We start from the raw sequence: 18,592 nt of genomic DNA on the forward strand, positions 1-18,592 counted from the left end.
TTCTCTGCACATCACCAGCAAATCCTATTGTGACAGGAGGATTGACTGAAATGACTGAGGAATCAAAGGTTTGAGCTTCTAAGTATATCAGTTTATTAAGTAATGCTAATTGCTAATTGCCTAACAAATCAGGACCACACCCCTCAGTTTTGGCATTGGATTATGAATTTAGAAGGAGACAGATTTTTATGCATTAAAAACAATTAAATAATTTCAATTAATTAAAAGAAAACAATTAACCAAGATACAAAATTAGGTAATCTGATTTCTAATGGAGGAAAGAATAGGGACGTTCCAAGTTGGGATGGGGAGAATGAACAGGTACAATTCCCTGAAATCAGAAAAAGAGATGTCTCACTCCCCCCACATGTCTGTATTCAAGCAAAGGAACATGAAAACGATGACTCATTGACCAGTATGGGGCCAGTTTTCAGATAAGACATATGGATTGCTTGAGATGTATAATTATGAGAAAACTCCTTGTATCAGTCTTCAGATCCTACTATACTTCTGGTCAGCATAACCTAGGTCCTTAGTTAAAGGTCTTTAAAGCAGCAGATAAAGGTGGTCCAGTTTCCCAGCTACTCAGGGGTCGGTTCAAACAATCCAATAAGGTTTTCTCACAATTCCCACAATTGAATAGTTTTCTCACAAGACAGAAATTGGACTAGACCCATAGGATCTATGAATAGGAATCTATTGAATACAAATGGAACTGAGCTAGCTCAAGAATTGAGTCACAAGATGGAGTCATCCCATTTGACAACTAGGAAAACTGAGACACAGATGACTTGTCTAAGGTCATGCATTTAGTGGCAGAACTGGGATTAGAACCCTAGTCTTCTGACTCCTGGTCCTGTGCTCTTTTCAGTGGACTATCAATCAATCAGTATTTATTAACTATATATTATGCCAGGGACTTTGCCAGGTACTAGGGATGCAAATACAAAGAATGAAACCATTTCCACTCTCAAGGGACTTAACAAGACACTTTACTTGAGGAGAAATAAAGGGCTGTTGTCCATCTGGGCAGGCTTTGCCCAAGCTGAGTGTCTCCCCACACCTTCAAGTGGGTAGAGCTTAATAATAAAATTTAACTATAAAAGAGGGTTTCATCTAAAAAAAAAAAGATGGAGTCAGTGTGGTTCACTCAATTCCCATTACCACTTGCTATTCTAATTCCCTCACTATGAGAAAAAGAAAAACAATTATTTTAAAAATAACTACAGAATATATAAAAATCTGGAAGACTACCTCTTTTTTTGGGGGGGGGGACAATTAGGTTTAAGTGACTTGCCCAGAGTCATACAGCTGGTGAGTGTCTGAGGCCGGATTTGAATTCAGGTCCTCCTAACTGCAGGACAAGAATTCTATCCACTCTGCCACCCAGCTGCCCCTGGAAGACTACCTACTAAGACTCACATAGGAATTATGTAAATAAAACTACAAAATATTCTTAACACAAATAAAGATAGACAAATAATTGGAGGAATATTGTTTATGGGTAGACTGTTCATATGATGAAAAAAATACTACCAAATTAATTTCTGGATCCAATGAGATGTCAATCAAACTAGAAAAATGTTACTTGATAGAACTAGAAAAATTATAATATCATTCATCTAGATGAACAAAAGGTCAAGAATGTCATGGTATATAATGTGGGAAAAAGTGTTAATGAAAGAGACCTAATAGTATCAGATCTCAAACTATATTACAAAGTAGTTATCATCAAAATTATCTGGTACTAGTTAAAAAATAGAGAAGTCGATCATTTGAATAGATTAGTTACCCAACATGCTGAAGCAAACAAACACTGTGGCATAGTGTTTGCCTCAAAGACCTCAGTTTATGGCATAGGGACTCAATTTGACAACTGGTGGAACAACAGGAAAACAATCTGGCATAAATTAGATCTAGCCCAACACCTCATACCATACACCACAGCAAGCTGCAAATGGATTACGTGGCCTAGATGTAAAACATAACATTAAATAAGTTGGAGAAACAGAGAAGGAAATACCAGTTATAGTCATGAAGAGGAAGAAGAGCCCTTGACCAAAAACAGTGTAGAAAAGATTATGGGAAGTTAATTTGATAATTTGATTATATAAGATTGAAAAGTTTTTGTGAAAACAAAATCAATTCAGTTGCTATTAGAAGGGATACAGTTAATTGGGAAAAATCTTTACAACAAATTTCTCTGATGAAGATATGCTATTCAAGCTACAGGGAATTGATTCAAATATGTAAAAATAAGAGTTATTCCCCCAATACATGTTCTAAGGATTGAACAGGTAGTTATTATAAGAAGAAATATAAGTGAACAGCTATTATACTTTAAATGTCATAAATTATTAACAATAATAGAATTACTAATTGAAATATCTCTGAAGTTCCATTTCATCCCCATCAGATTATCAGAGATAAAAGGGAAAGGAAGAGAAGGGAAAGAGGAAAAAACTGAAAATGACAATTGTTGGGGAGGCAGGAGGGAACCTGTGGGAGCAAGGAGCACTAATGCCCTTCTAGTTTATCTTTGAAATGATCTAATAATTCTGGAAAGCAATTTGGAACAATATCCCAAAAGTTACTAAACTGCATACCTTTTGAGCCAGTGTTACTGCTACTAGGCATATACCTCAAGGAAATCAGAAGGAAAGAACACATTTGCACAAAAATATTTAAAGAAGCACTTTTTATTATAGCCAAAAAAAAAAAACCCAAAACCAAAACTGGAAACAAAGTCGTCCAGAAACTGAGGTATGACTAAACAAATTATAGTATAGGAATATAATGAAACATTTTCCCAGTCCCCACTCTCAAAAATCCCCCCAAAAGAGGAATTATTTGCCACATGTAGAGAAATTACAGCTGAATTTACAAAACCAAAAGACCCAAAAGGTAGCAAACAGCCCTATTAATTACTTTGGAAAACATTAGTCCCTTAAATACTACCAGCCGCCAAACTCACTACGGAGAGGCATATTCCAACACAAACCAATCCTTACCCCACCACAATGCGCCCCTCCCCTCCTGCCCCAGGCTTAATCATGGAGCCACTCTGGTATCTACTCCTGCTGCAAAGATCTTGCTAGCATACCTTACCTGCCTTCTTTCCCCCTCCACCCCTCCATAACAAGTGACAGATAGGCTGTCTGTCCAGCCACATAGAGAAGAGGCAAGTATGCTGCCTTCTGCCTCTGGTAGTAACTAGGTTAGGGATTCCAGAGGCTCTGTTAACACAATGCTGCAGAAGTAAGTTTCCTTAAGTGCAGATCTGACCATATCACTCGTCTACTCAATCAACTCTGATGACTTTCTGTTGCTTCTAGGTTAAAATACAAACCCCTCTATTTAGCTTTAAAGTCTTATACAAGTACTTCACTTAACCCCAATTGCCTCACATAAGAAACAAAAACAAAAACAAAAAGTCTTATATAAGTACCAAACTCTTTTTAAGAAATAAATATAACCATAATACTTAAGCCAGGGAAAGATAAAGGAAATAAAGAGAATTGTAGAAGAATATAAGTAATTAATATCAACTAAAAAAATTTAAATAAAATCCTGACAAAAAGATTTTTCAAAAAATATCACTCACTATGAATAAGTTGAGTTTATACTAGGGATTCAATGACAGTTCAACATTATTAAAGCGACATAATTAATCATAATAAAAAATATTGAACACCACATGAATATATCAATAGATACGGAAAAAAGCCTTTGACAAAATACAATATCAATTTATGCTGCTACAAAACCCTACAAAGTACAAGCACAGACCAGGGGTTAACATTTTTTGGGTCATGAACTGTTTTGACAGTATGGTAACATCTATGAACTCTTCAGAATAATGTTCTTAAATGCATAAAATACATAGGATTACAAAGGAAACCAATTTTACTGAAATAGTTACCAATTATTTTTTAATATAATAGACCCCAGGTTAATGTCATAGACCCCAAGAATCCCTGTCATAGAAGGATTTTTTAAAAAAAATTTTTTATTTAGATTTTATTTTCCCCAGTTACATGTAAAAACAATTTTTAACATCTGTTTTTAAAACTTTGAGTTTCAAATTCTCTCCCTTCGTGGGGTAGCTAGGTGGCGCAGTGGATAGGGCACTGGCCCTGGAGTTAGGAGGACCTGAGTTCAAATCTTGCCTCAGAATGACACTTACTAGCTGTGTGACTCTGGGCAAGTCACTTAACCCCAATTGCTTTGCCAAAAAACAAAACAAAACAAAACAAATTCTCTCTCTTCCTCCCTCCCTACCCCCATCTTTGAGAAGGCAAGCAATTCGATATAGTTATACATGTGTGGTCATGCAAAACATTTCCATTATAGTCATGTTGTGAAAGAAAACATAGAGAAAAAAAAAACTCAAGAAAAATAAAGTCAAAAATATGTTTCAATCTATATTCAGACACCATCAGTTCTTTCTCTGGGGGTGGGGATTCTTCATTATAAGTCCTTCAGAGTTGTCCTGGATCATTATATTACTGAGAATAGCTAAGTCATTCACAGCTATCGTTGAACAATATTGCTATTACTTTGTACACAGTACATTTCACTTTGCATCAGCTCATGTAAGTCTTTCCAGGATTTTCTGAGAGCATCCTTCTCATCATTTCTTATAGCACAATAGTATTTCATCACAATCACATAGCACAATTTGTTCAGTCATCTCCCAATTGATGGGCATCCCCTCAATTTCTAATTCTTTGCCACCAGAAAAGAGCAGCTATAAACATTTTTGCACATATAGGTCCCCTTTTTGTTTTTTATCTCTTTTGGGATATAGACCTAGTAGTAGTATTGCTAGATCAAAGGGTATACATGGTTTTATAGCCCTTTGGGCATAGTTCCAAATTGCTTTACAGAATGGCTCAATCAGCTCACAACTCCACCAACCGTACATCAATGTCTCATTTTTCCCACATCCTTCCAACATTGGTCATCTCATAGGAAGATCTTTTAAAAATATAAGAAGTATTTATCTAAAACCAAAAGTTAGCATTATAGGTAATACGGAATATTAAAAGCTTTCCTAATAAATACAGGAGTAAAGCAAGGATTCCCCCTTTCTCCACTATTATTAGACATAGTTCTAGAAATATTTGCAAGAAAGAAATTTAGACATGAAGCAAAAAGGAAACAAACCTATTCTTATTTGTTGGTGACATTTTGATTTACTTAGAAAATCTTAAAGGCAGCTAGATGGAAGAGTAAATCAAGTGCTGCCCTTGGAGTCAGGAAAACTTGTGTTCAAATCCAGCATCAGACACTTACTAGGTGGTGACAATAGGTAACTTCTAATTGTCTCAGTTTCCCCAACTGTAAAATGTGATCCTAGAAGCTACCTCAGAGGGTTGTTGTGAGGCTCAAATGAGATAAGAACTTATTCCATTTTCCCTCCTTCCTAAGGAATCAGCAAGGAAACTAATAGAGATAATTAATAGCTTCAGTAAAGTTGTAGCCTAAAAAAGAAATCCACAAAAATCAATTGTATTTTTAAATAGTACTAACAAAATCCAAGAAGCAATAAAATAAATGGAAGTCCCATTCAAAATAACTACTAGATGTGTAAAATATTTGTGTAAAATACCAAAGCACACTGAATATCTATATAGATAATTTTACAAAAGATTCTTTAATAAAATAGAGAATAACTCAAATGATTGAAAGAATATTCAGTGCTCATGCAAAGGCTATTCTAATATAAGAAAAATGACAATACTACCAAACTTAATTTATAAATTTAGTTTTATATAATTCAAACTATCAAAGGTATACTTCCTGGACTGGACCAAATAATAATAACAAGATTCATTTTTAGGAATAAAAGATCTAGAATATCAAGGATAATGATGAAAATAGATAAGAATGAAAGAGATACAGTACTCCAGATCTCAAGAGATATTATAAAGTAGCTATCATCAAAACCATTTTGTACTGGTTATAAAATGGAAAAGTAGATCAATGGAGCAAATTAGAAAAGGACAAATCAGACATATTTTAACTAGATAACTCAATGTTTGATAAATCCTCCCAAAATTACTTTCAGATATAACTCCCTATTTCACAAGAATTAATAGAAAGCATTCTATAGTAAATTAAGGTTAAAGCAGTATCTTACACTATATCTCATAATAAATTCTACTTAACATGAATATTAACAATCATATAACAAAATTACAAGAGAACCAGACGAGATACCTTTTACAGAAATGGACAAAAATTAAAGGCAATTACCAAAAATAAATTTGATTACATGAAATTGAAAAATTTTTTACACAAATAAAATTAATGCACGTAGAACAAGAAGGGAAGCAGGTGAAAAAATATCAAATATCTCGTGTATATATGCAAATGAGATAGGTAAAGTGATTCAAGCTGGTATGTAGAAGAGGAATTAGGACCACAGATTTACATCTGGAAGGGATGTGAGAGGTCATCAAATCTAACATCCTCATTTTACAGATCAGGCTTTGAGAGGTTAAGTGACTTGCCCAGTGTCACATCATTACTAAGTATCTAAGGCAGGATTCAATCAGACTCATTCTGCTTAGTCTCACAAAAGATCTAATAAGACATAACAAAGTAGAAGTTACAGAGGAGCATATTTAGGCTTAATGTAAAGAAAAACTTCCTAGCAATTAAAGCTATCTGCTAGGGCTAGTGGGAGAATTCTTAACAAAACAAGAGACAGAGATGATCACAAAAGATAAAACAGATAATTTTCAATATCTAAAATTTTAAAGCTTTTGAACAAACAAATCAATGCAAATAGGAAGAGAAAGGCAGCTGTTGATTGGTGGGGGGAAATCTTTGCATCAGATATCTTGGAGAAAAGTCTGATATCCAAGATCTATAGAGAAATAGCTCAAAAGTGTAAGATGAAGAGCCATCCTTCAATGTATAAGTGGAATTTAAAAGATGGGAACAAACATAGGATCATAGATTTGGAGCTGGAAGGGACCATAGAGGCAAACAAGTTCAATACTCTCATTTTACAGTTGAGGAAACCACTTAACCGTTGAGCTTAAGTGACCTATCCAGGGTTATACAGGTAGTCAGTGTGTGAGACAAGATTTGAGCCCATCTTCCTGACTCCAAATCCAACATATCCATCCTAGTAGAGTTGGAAACTATTAAAAATCACATGGGAGTCTGCTCCAAATCACTAATAATAAGAGAAGAAATAACTAATAATAATACTCACCTCAGCTATTTGGCAAAGACAATGAAAGATGGAAATAGTAAACATTGGAGGTTCAGTGGAAAGACAGATACATAATAGAGTACGCTCTTATGAAGCTATGAATTGGTCCAACCATTCTGCAGAGCAATTTAAAATGATGATAAAAAAAATCCTCCTAAAATGTTCGTATTCTTTGACCTAAAAACAACAACAGTAAAAGGTGTCTAAAAGTGAAATGGACTTCCTCCTGAGTTAACTTTTTCAATCTTCAATGAAATTGTTCTGACAGAAGCTGGATAACCATTTGTTGGAGATAAGGATTCTGATTCAGGTACGGGTCTGGGTTAAATGGCCTCTAAGATTTGTTCCAATTCTGAAGGTATGTAATTCCACACAAAGTATGCAGTTATCATGATGATTATAGAAATTTACAAGGAAGCAATATGGTGTATTAGAAAGAATCTACCTGTACTGGACTTGACCTTAGACTCGATGTCTGTTTCCCAAGCTGTCAAATGAGAATAATCCCAGCTCTTTTAACCTTCTATGGTGGCGGTGACGACCAAGTGAGATCATAGGATTTAGTGCAGGAAGGGAGCTTAAATATCATCTACCCAATCCCCATTATTTGATAGGTAAGGTAAATGAGGTCCAGAAAGGTTAGGTGATTTCCCCCAGAGTCACAAAAATAAAAAATAGAATTTGATATCAAGTCTTATGCCTTAAAATCCAATGTTTTGGAAGTACTGTAAAGTTCCATAATTATCTGAAGTACTCTGGTAACATAAAAATGACACAGATCTGATCTCAACTGTAACAAATCTGGATTATGTTATACTTCTCTGGATCTCTTATGACTATTTTAGTGGGATGAAGCATGCATGTCAGGGCAGGAGGAAGACCAATAGGTAAAGAGAAAAACCAGGTAGTAAGGAAAAAGGACCAGGGGCTGAAAAGATTCAGCAAAAGGGATGTATCTATTGGCCTACGATCAATCGTCTAACCTCCCTGAGCTGGATGGAAATAAGGAAACCTGGAAAGGGCTTGAAAATGTCCTTATAGATAAGTAGTAAAGGGTATGAATGGTTTTTTTTTTTTTTGAAGAGGAGGTCCAAATAATTGACATTGGAATGGAAAAATAAATCACAAATAATAAAAGAAATGCAAATTAAAATAACTCTGATGTTCCATCTCTCACTGAGCAAATTGGCAAAAATGATTTTTAAAAACTGAGTCAATTTAAAGGGTATGATAGCTATCAATATACTATTGGTGGAGCTGTGAATTGGCTCAACTTTTCTAGAAAACAATTTTTGAGAAAAGTTACTAAATTGTTCATACTCAACAACCCAGCAATCCATCTACTGGGCATATACCCCAAAGAAATCCAATTACACCAAGAAAAAAAATATTATGTAATATAATATTAATTATATTACTCTTTGTAGAAGCAAAAAACTGAAATAAAATGGGAACCCATCAATTGGGTCATAGATGATCAAATTGTGGTATATGAACTGAATGGAATATTATTGTATCATATAAAGAATGAGGAACATGAGAAATTTAGAGAATGAATGAATGAGAACGCACTTAGTGAGCCTTTACTATGTGCCATGTATGGTACTAAGTGCTAGCGCAGGGGTGAGGAAATTGTGGCCTTGAGACCACATGTGTCTGTCCAGCTCCTTGAGTGTGGCCTTTTGACTGAGTCCATATTTTACAGAACAAATCCTTTCACTAAGGGGTTTTGTTCTGTGAAGTTTGGATTCTGTCAAAGGGCCACACTTGAAGACCTAGAGGACCACATGTGACCTCAAGGCTGAAGGCTCCCTACCCCTGTGCTAGGGATACAAATACAAAAATCAAAACTACTTCTGCCTTCAAAAAGCTTACATTCTAAAAGGGGAAGACAGTACATATAGGGGAATATTGGTCAAGAAGGGGTGCTTTGGTTAGGAAAACCACAATGATAGGGACTGGAATCATATGACAATTGGTTGACAGATCCTTTCTAAGAATTGTATTGTTAATTTGGGGGCAGCTAGATGGCACAGTGGATAGAGTGCCAGGCCTGAACTCTTCCTGAGTTCAAATCTGGCCTCAGACATAGCCTTGTGACCCTGGGCAAGTCACTTAACCCTGTTTGCCTCATTTCCTCATTTGAAAAAAGATCTGGAGAAGGACATGGCAAGCCACTCCAGTATCTTTGCCAAGAAAACTCCAAATGGAGTCACCAAGAGTCTGAAACAACTGAACAAAATTGTTAATTTGACTATTGTCCTCTGAGCCAGAGGTATAGAGTTGTAGGTGACAGGGAGAGGGGACATGCAGAGTATATGGCAGGAAGATGTCTTAGGAAAAGACATATTTTTCTGGGTTGGGACAAGATGTGTTGAATGCTCACCAATCAGATCAGAAGCCCAGATATAGGATCTGGATTGGAGATTAAACAAGGCTCCATTAAGATTGGTGGTAGAATAGACTTCTATGAAATGACTCAGAGTAAAGAAAATAAAACAAAGAGAATAATACATATAGTGAAAAATAAGATAATGAAAACAACACTAGAAGGCAAATTAATTCAGATTAATTGCAATAAAGAATTTGGTTCTAGGGAACAAAGGATGGGGTAGGGGGAATGCTTCCTGTCTGTAGAGAGGTGGAGGGTTACGGGTGCAGAAAGTTACCCATACTGTCAGCTGTAATTGTTGCTTGATTTCACTTGACTTTTAATTTATTCATAATGGTGAGTTCAATGTATGAGGGAGGAGGAAATGAAGGGCCCCCAAATTACCAAAGTGAGTGAGATTATGAAAAGATTTTGTAGAGAAACATCCATTTTTAAAAATAGAGAGAAGGAAGTGGGAAAAAACTTGACAATTGGTCAAACCGTATAGATTGGAGAATTAATAGGAAGCCCTGGTTTCCTGAGGTCCCAGTCCAACTTCCCTACAGTCTTCTTTCTGGGACATCTACCAGGATGGGTGGAAATTCCAAGTCAGATGGTTTTCTGTCCATCTGGAAAGCCTAAAAACCAAAAGACTCAAAATTGGGCATACTGGTTTGTCTCCAAGCTGTATTCTCTAGAGGGATGTAAGCAATTCCAGCCAACATGTTCATTTGTTTTGCTTGATCATACTTACTACAAGGGAGGGTATTATTGGGTAGAAGGAGATGGTCTTTGGGAAGTGATAGAAATGTTTAAAAAAGAAAGAAAGAAAGAAAGAAAAGAGCACCAATAAAACCAATAGAAAGATAAAAGAGCACTAATAAAAGAAAACAAAGACAGGAATGTAAACATTCCAGTAGAATATGATTTCCTTAAAGGCATGAACTGTTTTGTTTTTTTATTTTTTTTAATCACCAAATGCCTACTGAACGTTTTCAACTAGATGCCCTAATGGCATCTCAAACTCAATGCACCACCTCCCCGTATTCTGAACTTTCCATTACTGCTGAGGGCACCACCATGTTGTAGCTGTTCAGGTTCACATCCCCCATGGGTCATCGACTTATCACTTTCCCTCCATTTACATGTCTTACCAGTTGCCAAATCTTGTCATTTCTATCTTTACAACATCTATTGTGTACCTGTCTCCTTTCCACTCACTTGGCCACAACCCTGGTCTAGATCCTCATCGCTCCTCACCAAGATAATTGAAATAGATCCCTAATTGGTCTCTCTGCACATACAAGACAGACTGAACATAACCTTGGGGGAGAAGACTAGAAGACCACGAAATGTTCCAAGCAGAAGGTGACACTTGAGATAAATCTTGAAGGAAAACAGAGATGCCACGAGACAAAGGAATATATTCCAGGCATGGGATACAGATAGATGTATTTTGTCTATGCCTACATAGTATATGTTGTCCTCCCCACCCCCACCCATTAGAATGTAAATTCGTTAAAGGCAGGAACTTTTCCACCTTTGCCTTTGAGCCATTATCACCTGGTGAAGTGACTTACACATAGGAGGATCAGAGAATTGTAGATCTGGTCCTGGAAGGAAACTGAGAGGCCATCCACTCCACTTTACAGATTCAGCTGCAAGTCAGAGGGAAAGGCCACAGGGTGGTTAGGGTGAAGCAATAAAGCAGATCATAATGCGTCTTCTTTGCTGTCATTGTCATTAATAAAACATCAGTTTCTGATGTTGAAGCATTTGATGATACCAAGGACTTCTGACGTGCAAAATTTTCTTTTCTGGTTCTTCGGTAGCTATGAATGCTTATTGATGGAGATATGAGGACCCCTGCTCCACCCTGGGGGTCTGGTGAGCAATTCTGTTCCTAGGACTTTGGGGAGCTCAGAACCCCACCTCCAGTATCCATGAAGGACTTGGTAGTTTAGGGGCCCATCATGTACTCAGAAATGAATTAGAATATCAACTCCAGTGAGGTCATTAATTAAATTGAATGTAGGGCCCAGTCTCAATTCGATCAGGATAATCCCCTTAAATCATTATACTGGATTTGAATAAGTCAGGGGTCTTCGAGCCCATCTCCTCTTAATCCAGATCTGTCTCATTGAAGAGAACAAGGAAAAGGTGCCCAATCTATTGTGGTACACTCTGACTTAGCCTCAAGGAGAATCAGTATTACTTGGCTCTCTCCAGAGCTAGTGGGGTTGGGGTGAAGTGTCCCCTCCTGCTCTAAAGGGAGGGGACCATTACCCCCCAGCCCCACCCTCTGAAAGTCCTACATTCCTTTGGCACCAGCTGATGCTATCTTTATTCACAAGCCAAGACTTGCAGGACTGGAAGCTTGGAATGCCTTGGATCTTCCAGTCTAGGCAGTAGGCTGGTACCGAGGGAAGGGCTAGTCTCCCTTTTTGCAGGATTATTCAGCTCTCTTCTCCACCCCTCACAGATCCCCCAAAGCACACTGCCTGGAGACTCTCCAGCTTCCTTCCCGCCGCCCTCTCCCCAACCAGGAGGTCAGCTCTAAGCCCCACCCCAGACTTTGGTGGGAGAGTGGCTGTGAACAGATAAGATCGCAGGTAGGGCAGGGAGTGGCTCCACGGGGACTCGAAGAGCTGGCATTCCCACCTCTGCCTTCCTGGTGGCTCACTCAGCAAGGGTGGGGAAGAGTCAGGTACAGACAAGAGGACACCAGAAATCTTCATCCTCTCAGCCTCATTCAGCGTCCTTTCATTCTGATCTCAAGTCCTGCGGATGAACTAATAAGTGAAGCAACTCCCTAAAGGGGGCAGCAAAAGGGGCAGTGTTCAATCAATCAATCAACATTTATTAAGTACCTATAGAGGTGCCAGGCACTGTGCTAAGAACTGTGGATACTAAAAAAGGCAAAAGAAAGTCCCTAACCTCAAGGAGGGGAGACATGTAAACAAATATATACAAAGCAAGCTATATACAGGATACATAGGGAATAATTAAAAGCATTAAGAATTTAAGGAATCAAGGATTAAGAATTATGGAATTAAGAGGGGGTGGGAAAGGCTTCCTATAGAAGGTGGGATTTTAGGTGGGACTTAAAGGTCAGTGGTCAGAGTGGAAGAGGGGTGGCCTTCTAGATGTGGGAGGAGGAGGTGACTGAGTTTTATCTCTGAGGACAGTTTGCCACTAGTTTGGTAAAATTGTTGCCCCTACTTTTATTCTAATTGTTCTAAATCCTTTGCAATCTGGCTTCAATCAACTGAAAGTGCTCTCTTCAAAGTTACCAAAGATCTCTTAATTGCCAGATCTAATGGCCTCTTCTCAAATCTTATCCTTCTTGCCTTTGACACCTGTGACTGCCCTATTCTCCTGTCTGCTCCCTGTGTTCTAGAAAGGTAGGACAAGTTTATAGCTCCCATAACATTTATTGTCCATTTTGATCACTTTTGTCAATTTACTCAGTGAGATCAAACTTCAGTTATCTTAATTTGCATTTATTTTATCACTTTTCACCTGGACTATTATATTAAGTCTGCCTGCCTCAAGTCTCTCTCCACTTCTCTAAACAACTGCAAAAGCGATTTTCCTAAATTGAAGGTCTGACCATGTCATTCTTCTACTCCACAAACTGCAATGGATAAGAGTAGGATAAAATAGAAAATTCTCTAACTTCCAAAGCACTTCCTACCTTTCCAGGCTTCTTATAGGATTGTTCCCCTCCACAAGATCTCCAGTTCTGCCATACTTGCCTACTTTGGGCTCTTCACACAGGACACTCCCTCTCATCTCTGTGCCTTTCTTTGTGCTAGCTGTCTCCCAACCTTGGAAAGCTCTCCCTCTTCTCATTTCTTGAAATCTCTCATTTCCTTCAAGTCACTGCATTCTATAGGCAGCCTTTCCTGACCCTCCTAGTCACTAGTGCCCTCCCTTCCAAAACTCCCTTCTATTCATTTTGTATGGGCTTTATAAACATACATAAGAAAAAAAGCCCTGTTTCACTTTTGTCTTTGCATCTTTCATACAGAACATAATGCCTGGCACATAGTAGGTATTTAACCAATGCTTACTGATTGAATTGCCAGTTTGTTGATAATGACACAATAGAGTTCTCAGTGTCTGAGAAACATTGCCTAGTTAGTGGCCTGGCACCCTGGGAATTTATCTAGCCTGCCTTGATCCTCTAACTTTAGCAATAGGACATGAGCTTGACTTGACAGCTAAGGAGGAGATTAACTTCAAGCAGATGGAGAGGTGAAGGACCCAAGCAGATTCTTGACCTCACTAAATTGCTCTTTTCAGATCATTAAGCAGTGTTTCAGGACCTCAGGAGATTCTACCTCCCCCATATCTGGATTATGTACTATCATAGCCGTGCCTCCTACAAGAAAATCTATACTGACCAACCACCATTAAGGCTGGACCAACTAGAGGAGGGTAAGAAAAATGAAATCAACATTCATCTCAAAAGAATTTATTTTGAAACAGGTTCTTTTGTCTTGATGAGAACTAACACAGGGGCCCTTTTCAGCACCTTGATTTTCAAGTCCATTTCACTCCTTTCCTCCTCCCTGCCCAGAGCATTTGGCAGGGGAAGTTGTCCCAATGCAACCCACATGGCCAAAGAGATGACAATACAAGGGCAAAAGGGAGATATATACACCCCCTGGGGGTGGGATTCAAGAGTTCAGGCTGTCCCCAGGTCTGGGTCAGAGCTCAGGGGCACAGGGCTCCCCAGCAGGTGGTGTCACCCTCAACTCAGCATCATGCCTCACAACAGTGAAAAGCCCCACCACAGCAAGTAGGGCCATGACCATGACGGCTGAGCAGATGCTAAACATGTTCCGAGTACCTGTTTTTCGATCACTGCCATGGAGAACAAGGAGCCCTAAGCAGGCCAGCAGGTGCAAGGGGACCCGGAACCAGTTAAGCACACCAGCCTGTTCCATCTCGGGGATTACTTTTCTTCGTAGGAAGCTCATACTGGGAAAGTACAAACCACAGGCCAGCTCTATGAGCAGGAAGGCAACAAATGACTCCACTGGGCTCTCTTGGCCTGGACTAGTGGAGAAAGTCAACATGAAGAGGGAGAAAACAACAATAAGGACCGCAAGGGACAGCAAGTGCATGGGTTGTAGGTGGTACCTCTTAGAGGTTGCTATTCGATATAGGGAAGAGCCTAGCAGGCTGGCTGACATAAAACTGGAGAAGACGATGCCTAGTGGTGCTCCATGGGGATCTAGCACAGGTGTCCAGAGGAAGATAAAGATGAACACAACACTTTCAAACAGGGCTTGAATGGTACCTAGCAGCAGCACCCGTCGGTCTGACAGGAGGCATCGAAGACCCCCTCCACAGGTCCTCAAGAACGCTCGCTGCCGGTCATAGTTCTCACCCCAGTTACATAGGGCCAAGATGCCAGCCAGAGCTAGGAGGGGGATGGCAGCCACAAAAGGAGCCACAGGTCCAAGCCCTAGCCAGCTGGCCACAACCTCAGCTGCCACACCAGCTGCTACAGCCAGTGCATGGTTCCAAAAAGCAGCCCGGGCAAAGGTGGCAGGGATCCACTCAGGTGGGAAATCATGACGTGCAACATGTTCATGGATGTACCATGACTCAAAAGCTGAAAAGAGCAGGGCTGTGGACAGCCCACCTAAAGCCCGGCCCACAAGTAGTATGAAGTAGTCCTGGGAGAGCTTGGTCATGCAGCAAAAGGAGTAGGTGAGGGAGAAGAGGACACAAGACTTCTTTCTGCCCAGCCAGTCCACAAGGGAGGAGGCCACAAGGCCAAAGAGGACAGTGGAGGCCAAGCCGCAGACATACAGGATGGCGATCTGGCCCTCCAAGAAGTGGTAATGTTGGTAGAGCTTATAGAGGTAAGGAGCCTGCAGCCAGTCCGCTGCCAGAGCCAGGAAATAGACCTGGTAGAAGTCTAGCTGAAATCTAAGGAAAGAAGGGTTGCAGCAGGCCCTGCTGAGAGGTTTGGCCCTGCATCCTGACAGCTCCAGCCCCAGGCAGGCAGCCAGCAGAAGGGCCAAGGCGAGGTAGGCCGTCACCAGCATGGCGGGCCCCGGGCTGACCTGGGGAAGAAGGAAAAACGTAAGGGCAAGGGGGGGCCGGGGTCACACCCGCCGCCCGGGTGGCACTGCCAGGAACCTGGGTGGGCAGGCAGAAGGCAGCTCCACACCCTTGCCTGACATTCTCCCCACAGTCCCCCGAAGCCCAGACCAGAGGGACCAGTCAGGTCGACGTCCTGCCTCTGGGGACACTTGGAGACTGGGGAGGGGGCAGACATCCTAGCCCCCTCCCCCGAGGGGGTCCCTGCTGTCGGGCGCCCAGGCTGCAGCCCCTCTCCAGAAGCCTTCTTCCCCCTACGCACCTCCTCCCCGGGGCAGCCTAGCCTCCACCGTTCCCCACGCTCAAACCCCACGGCCGGCTCTCCTGCCGGGATCCCCATCTTCAGCTCCCCTCTTTCCCCCCCCCCCGAACGCCCCCCCGCGCGTGCGTCTCCCCAGGCCAGGCTTGGGCCGCTCTCTGCCCCGCTCTCACCTGCTGCCCCGGTCTGCGGGGACGCCCCGGTCTGCGGGGACGCTCCGGTCGCGTCCGGCTCCCGCCCGCCCCACTCCTGCTCCAACTGAAGCCCCCGCCCCTCGCTCCGCTTCCGGGAGCCCTGCTGGCCCGAGGCCGCCGCGGGCCCCGCCATGACAGCCCTGTCACGTGATGAGGTCCCGGCTCCCCTCGGCGGAGGAGGGGGACGAGGGAGGAGAGAAGGGCGGGGCCTCCTCTTCCCCCCCCCCCCCCCCCCCCCCCCCCCCCCCCCCTCCTCCCTTCCTGCCTCCCGCGCTTCTGGTCCCCCCCCCTGGCACGCACCCGCGCGCCTGGCCTGGGAAGGCGAAAAGTGGCCCGGGCTCACCTCTGCGGGCCGGGCAGCTCTCTCTGCTCCCTGCGGGCGCCGAGCTGGAGTGGCCGGGACGCTGCATCCTGGGTCCGAGAAAGCCGGGCTTTGCCGCCACCCCCTTCCCCTTTCCCTCCTTCTCCCCCTCCCCCTACTCCTCTCCCTCCTCCCTTCCCTTTCCTTCCTCCTTCCCCTCCCTTTCCACCTTCTTTCTCCTCCTCCTTCCTCTCTCCCCCTTCCTCTTCCTCCTTCCCCCACTTCCTTCTCCTTCCATTCTTCCCCTTCCTCATCCTCTTGTTCCTTCCCCCCCCCTATCCTCCCCCCTCTCCCTCCTTCCTTCCTCGTTCCCCTCACCTTCTCTCTTTACCTCCTCCTCTTCTTCCTTCTCCTCCTTACACTTGCCCTTCCCTCCTCTTCTCTTTCCCCTTTCCTCCTCCTCCTCCCGGTAACCAACATACAAACCCTTTAAAGTTTACAAAGCACTTTACCTTTGCTCCAGTAGGCTGGGCCGGCGCTGGGCTTGAAGGCCGAAATACTTGTGTGATCCTGGGCAAGTCCCTTAATTGCTCTCAGCCTCTGTGTCCTCCTCTATAAAATGGGAATAATGTTAGCACCTGCCTCATAAGACTGTTTTGAGGATCAGGTGCAATAATAATAATTGCTGTCTCTTATATATGGCTAGCTTACAAAGGCACTTTACAGAAGTTTTATCATTTAATCCTCACCACAGTTCTGGGAGGTAGATGCACCCAAACAATCTCTCCAGCTCTGACCTCTCTCTGATGGGGTTGGGATCTGGGCCCCAGAAAGGAAAAGCCCTGGACTTTCCCGCATGGCCAAATCTTTGGCGGTCACCTGAGGCTATAATCTAAACTGGCCTTTCGTTGTGGTTATACCCAATCTCCCCTCCATTGTCTTACCTCCCCAGGTATGGCCCCTAGCCATTTCCCACCCTTGATCCTAGCTAGGCTCCATTCTGCCTTGGCTATGAGGTCCAGGTCCCAGGAGTTCTGTTCACCCCAGCTTACTGGCCACTCCTAGGTCCCTCCCACAGTCTTTCTGTATATAAGGTCCACCTTGTCTCCATTAAGATGCTTAGATTCTTATAATCTAGCCACTGCTTACCCAGGTTTTGGACTCCTTAAGAGTCTGCCCAATATGATGAATGTTCTAATAAACCTTGACTTTGACTGAAAGAAGGCTTGGGTCGAATTCTTTCGAGCAGCACCAGCATATTGTGATATTGGGGTCTCAGTACCCCTAAACCCCTAAACCTCATCATCTTCAGATCCACAGAATTAATATCAGAGAGCTAGCATTTGTATTGTGCCTTAAGTTTTGCAAAGCACTTTGCAAATTTCATCTTTACCACAAGCCTGGGAGGTTCATTACTGTCTGAAGCTGGATTTAAACATGGTTCTTCCTTACTCCAGCTATTCTATCCACTCCAACACCTAGCTTTTGCCAGCATGGCCTTAAGATGAATGATGACACTTCTACCATCTGGGCCTCAGTTTCCTTGTGTGTAAAATGAAGGCTTTAGCTTAGATGCGCTCTAAATGAGCTCTGAAAATAGAGACACTGCACAGTAGCATTGGAAAGGGCTGCTTTTGATCTCTCCCATGAGTTGAGAAGAGCCTAAGATCAGGCTGGGCCTGTCTTCATTTCCATGAGTTTCAGGAAGGGGTTTTGATAAGTCTTAGTCCTTCATGGAGTTGGAAGGGACATTGGAGATCAACTAATACAACCTTTCTTCTGGTACTTCTTTTCTCTTTTTTTTTTTCCCAAGGAAATCAGGTTTAAGTGACTTCCCCAGCTAGTGAGTATCATGTGTCTAAGGTCAGATTTGAACTCAGGTGCTCCTGATTCCAAGGCTGGAGCTCTATCCACTGTGCCACTTAGCTGCCCCCTTAATACAGCCTGTCTCTAATTTTGCACATGAAGAAATTGACTCTGAGGACTTGGGTTCAAATCTCATTTCACACTATCTGTGTGACCTTAGGCAAGTCACTTAAATTCCATATGCTTCAGTTTCTTTGTCTCTAAAATGAAGGGATTAGGATGGATTGTCTCTAAGGCTATAACCTTA

General features: G+C 41.8%; 2 protein-coding genes across 3 annotated transcripts in view; both read right to left on the bottom strand.

Annotated features, from left to right (window-relative positions):
* The window catches only part of ESPL1 (extra spindle pole bodies like 1, separase), a 65,107-nt gene extending 52,591 nt beyond the window's left edge, over positions 1-12,516 (bottom strand). Inside the window, exons 1-2 of one of the 2 annotated variants that reach the window (XM_027858379.1) lie at positions 12,264-12,516; positions 11,183-11,260 (exon numbers count right to left, since the gene is read on the bottom strand). The gene's annotated coding sequence lies outside the window, so the exon portion shown is untranslated. Of the gene's footprint in view, positions 1-11,182 lie in introns of both variants that reach the window. The other variant, XM_027858378.1, reaches the window with a different exon arrangement.
* A 1,550-nt stretch (positions 12,517-14,066) lies between these two features.
* MFSD5 (major facilitator superfamily domain containing 5) lies at positions 14,067-16,172 on the bottom strand. The gene is made up of 2 exons (XM_027858394.1): positions 16,158-16,172; positions 14,067-15,688 (listed from the first exon to the last, which is right to left on the bottom strand). The coding sequence occupies exon 2, from the start codon at positions 15,668-15,670 to the stop codon at positions 14,318-14,320; it is 1,353 nt and encodes a 450-aa protein (XP_027714195.1). The 5' UTR covers positions 15,671-15,688; positions 16,158-16,172; the 3' UTR covers positions 14,067-14,317.
* Positions 16,173-18,592: the final 2,420 nt, after the last annotated feature.

The sequence above is a fragment of the Vombatus ursinus genome, unplaced genomic scaffold, assembly GCF_900497805.2.
Source record: "Vombatus ursinus unplaced genomic scaffold, bare-nosed wombat genome assembly UNPS02012958.1, whole genome shotgun sequence".
NCBI classification, from domain to species: Eukaryota; Metazoa; Chordata; class Mammalia; order Diprotodontia; family Vombatidae; genus Vombatus; species Vombatus ursinus.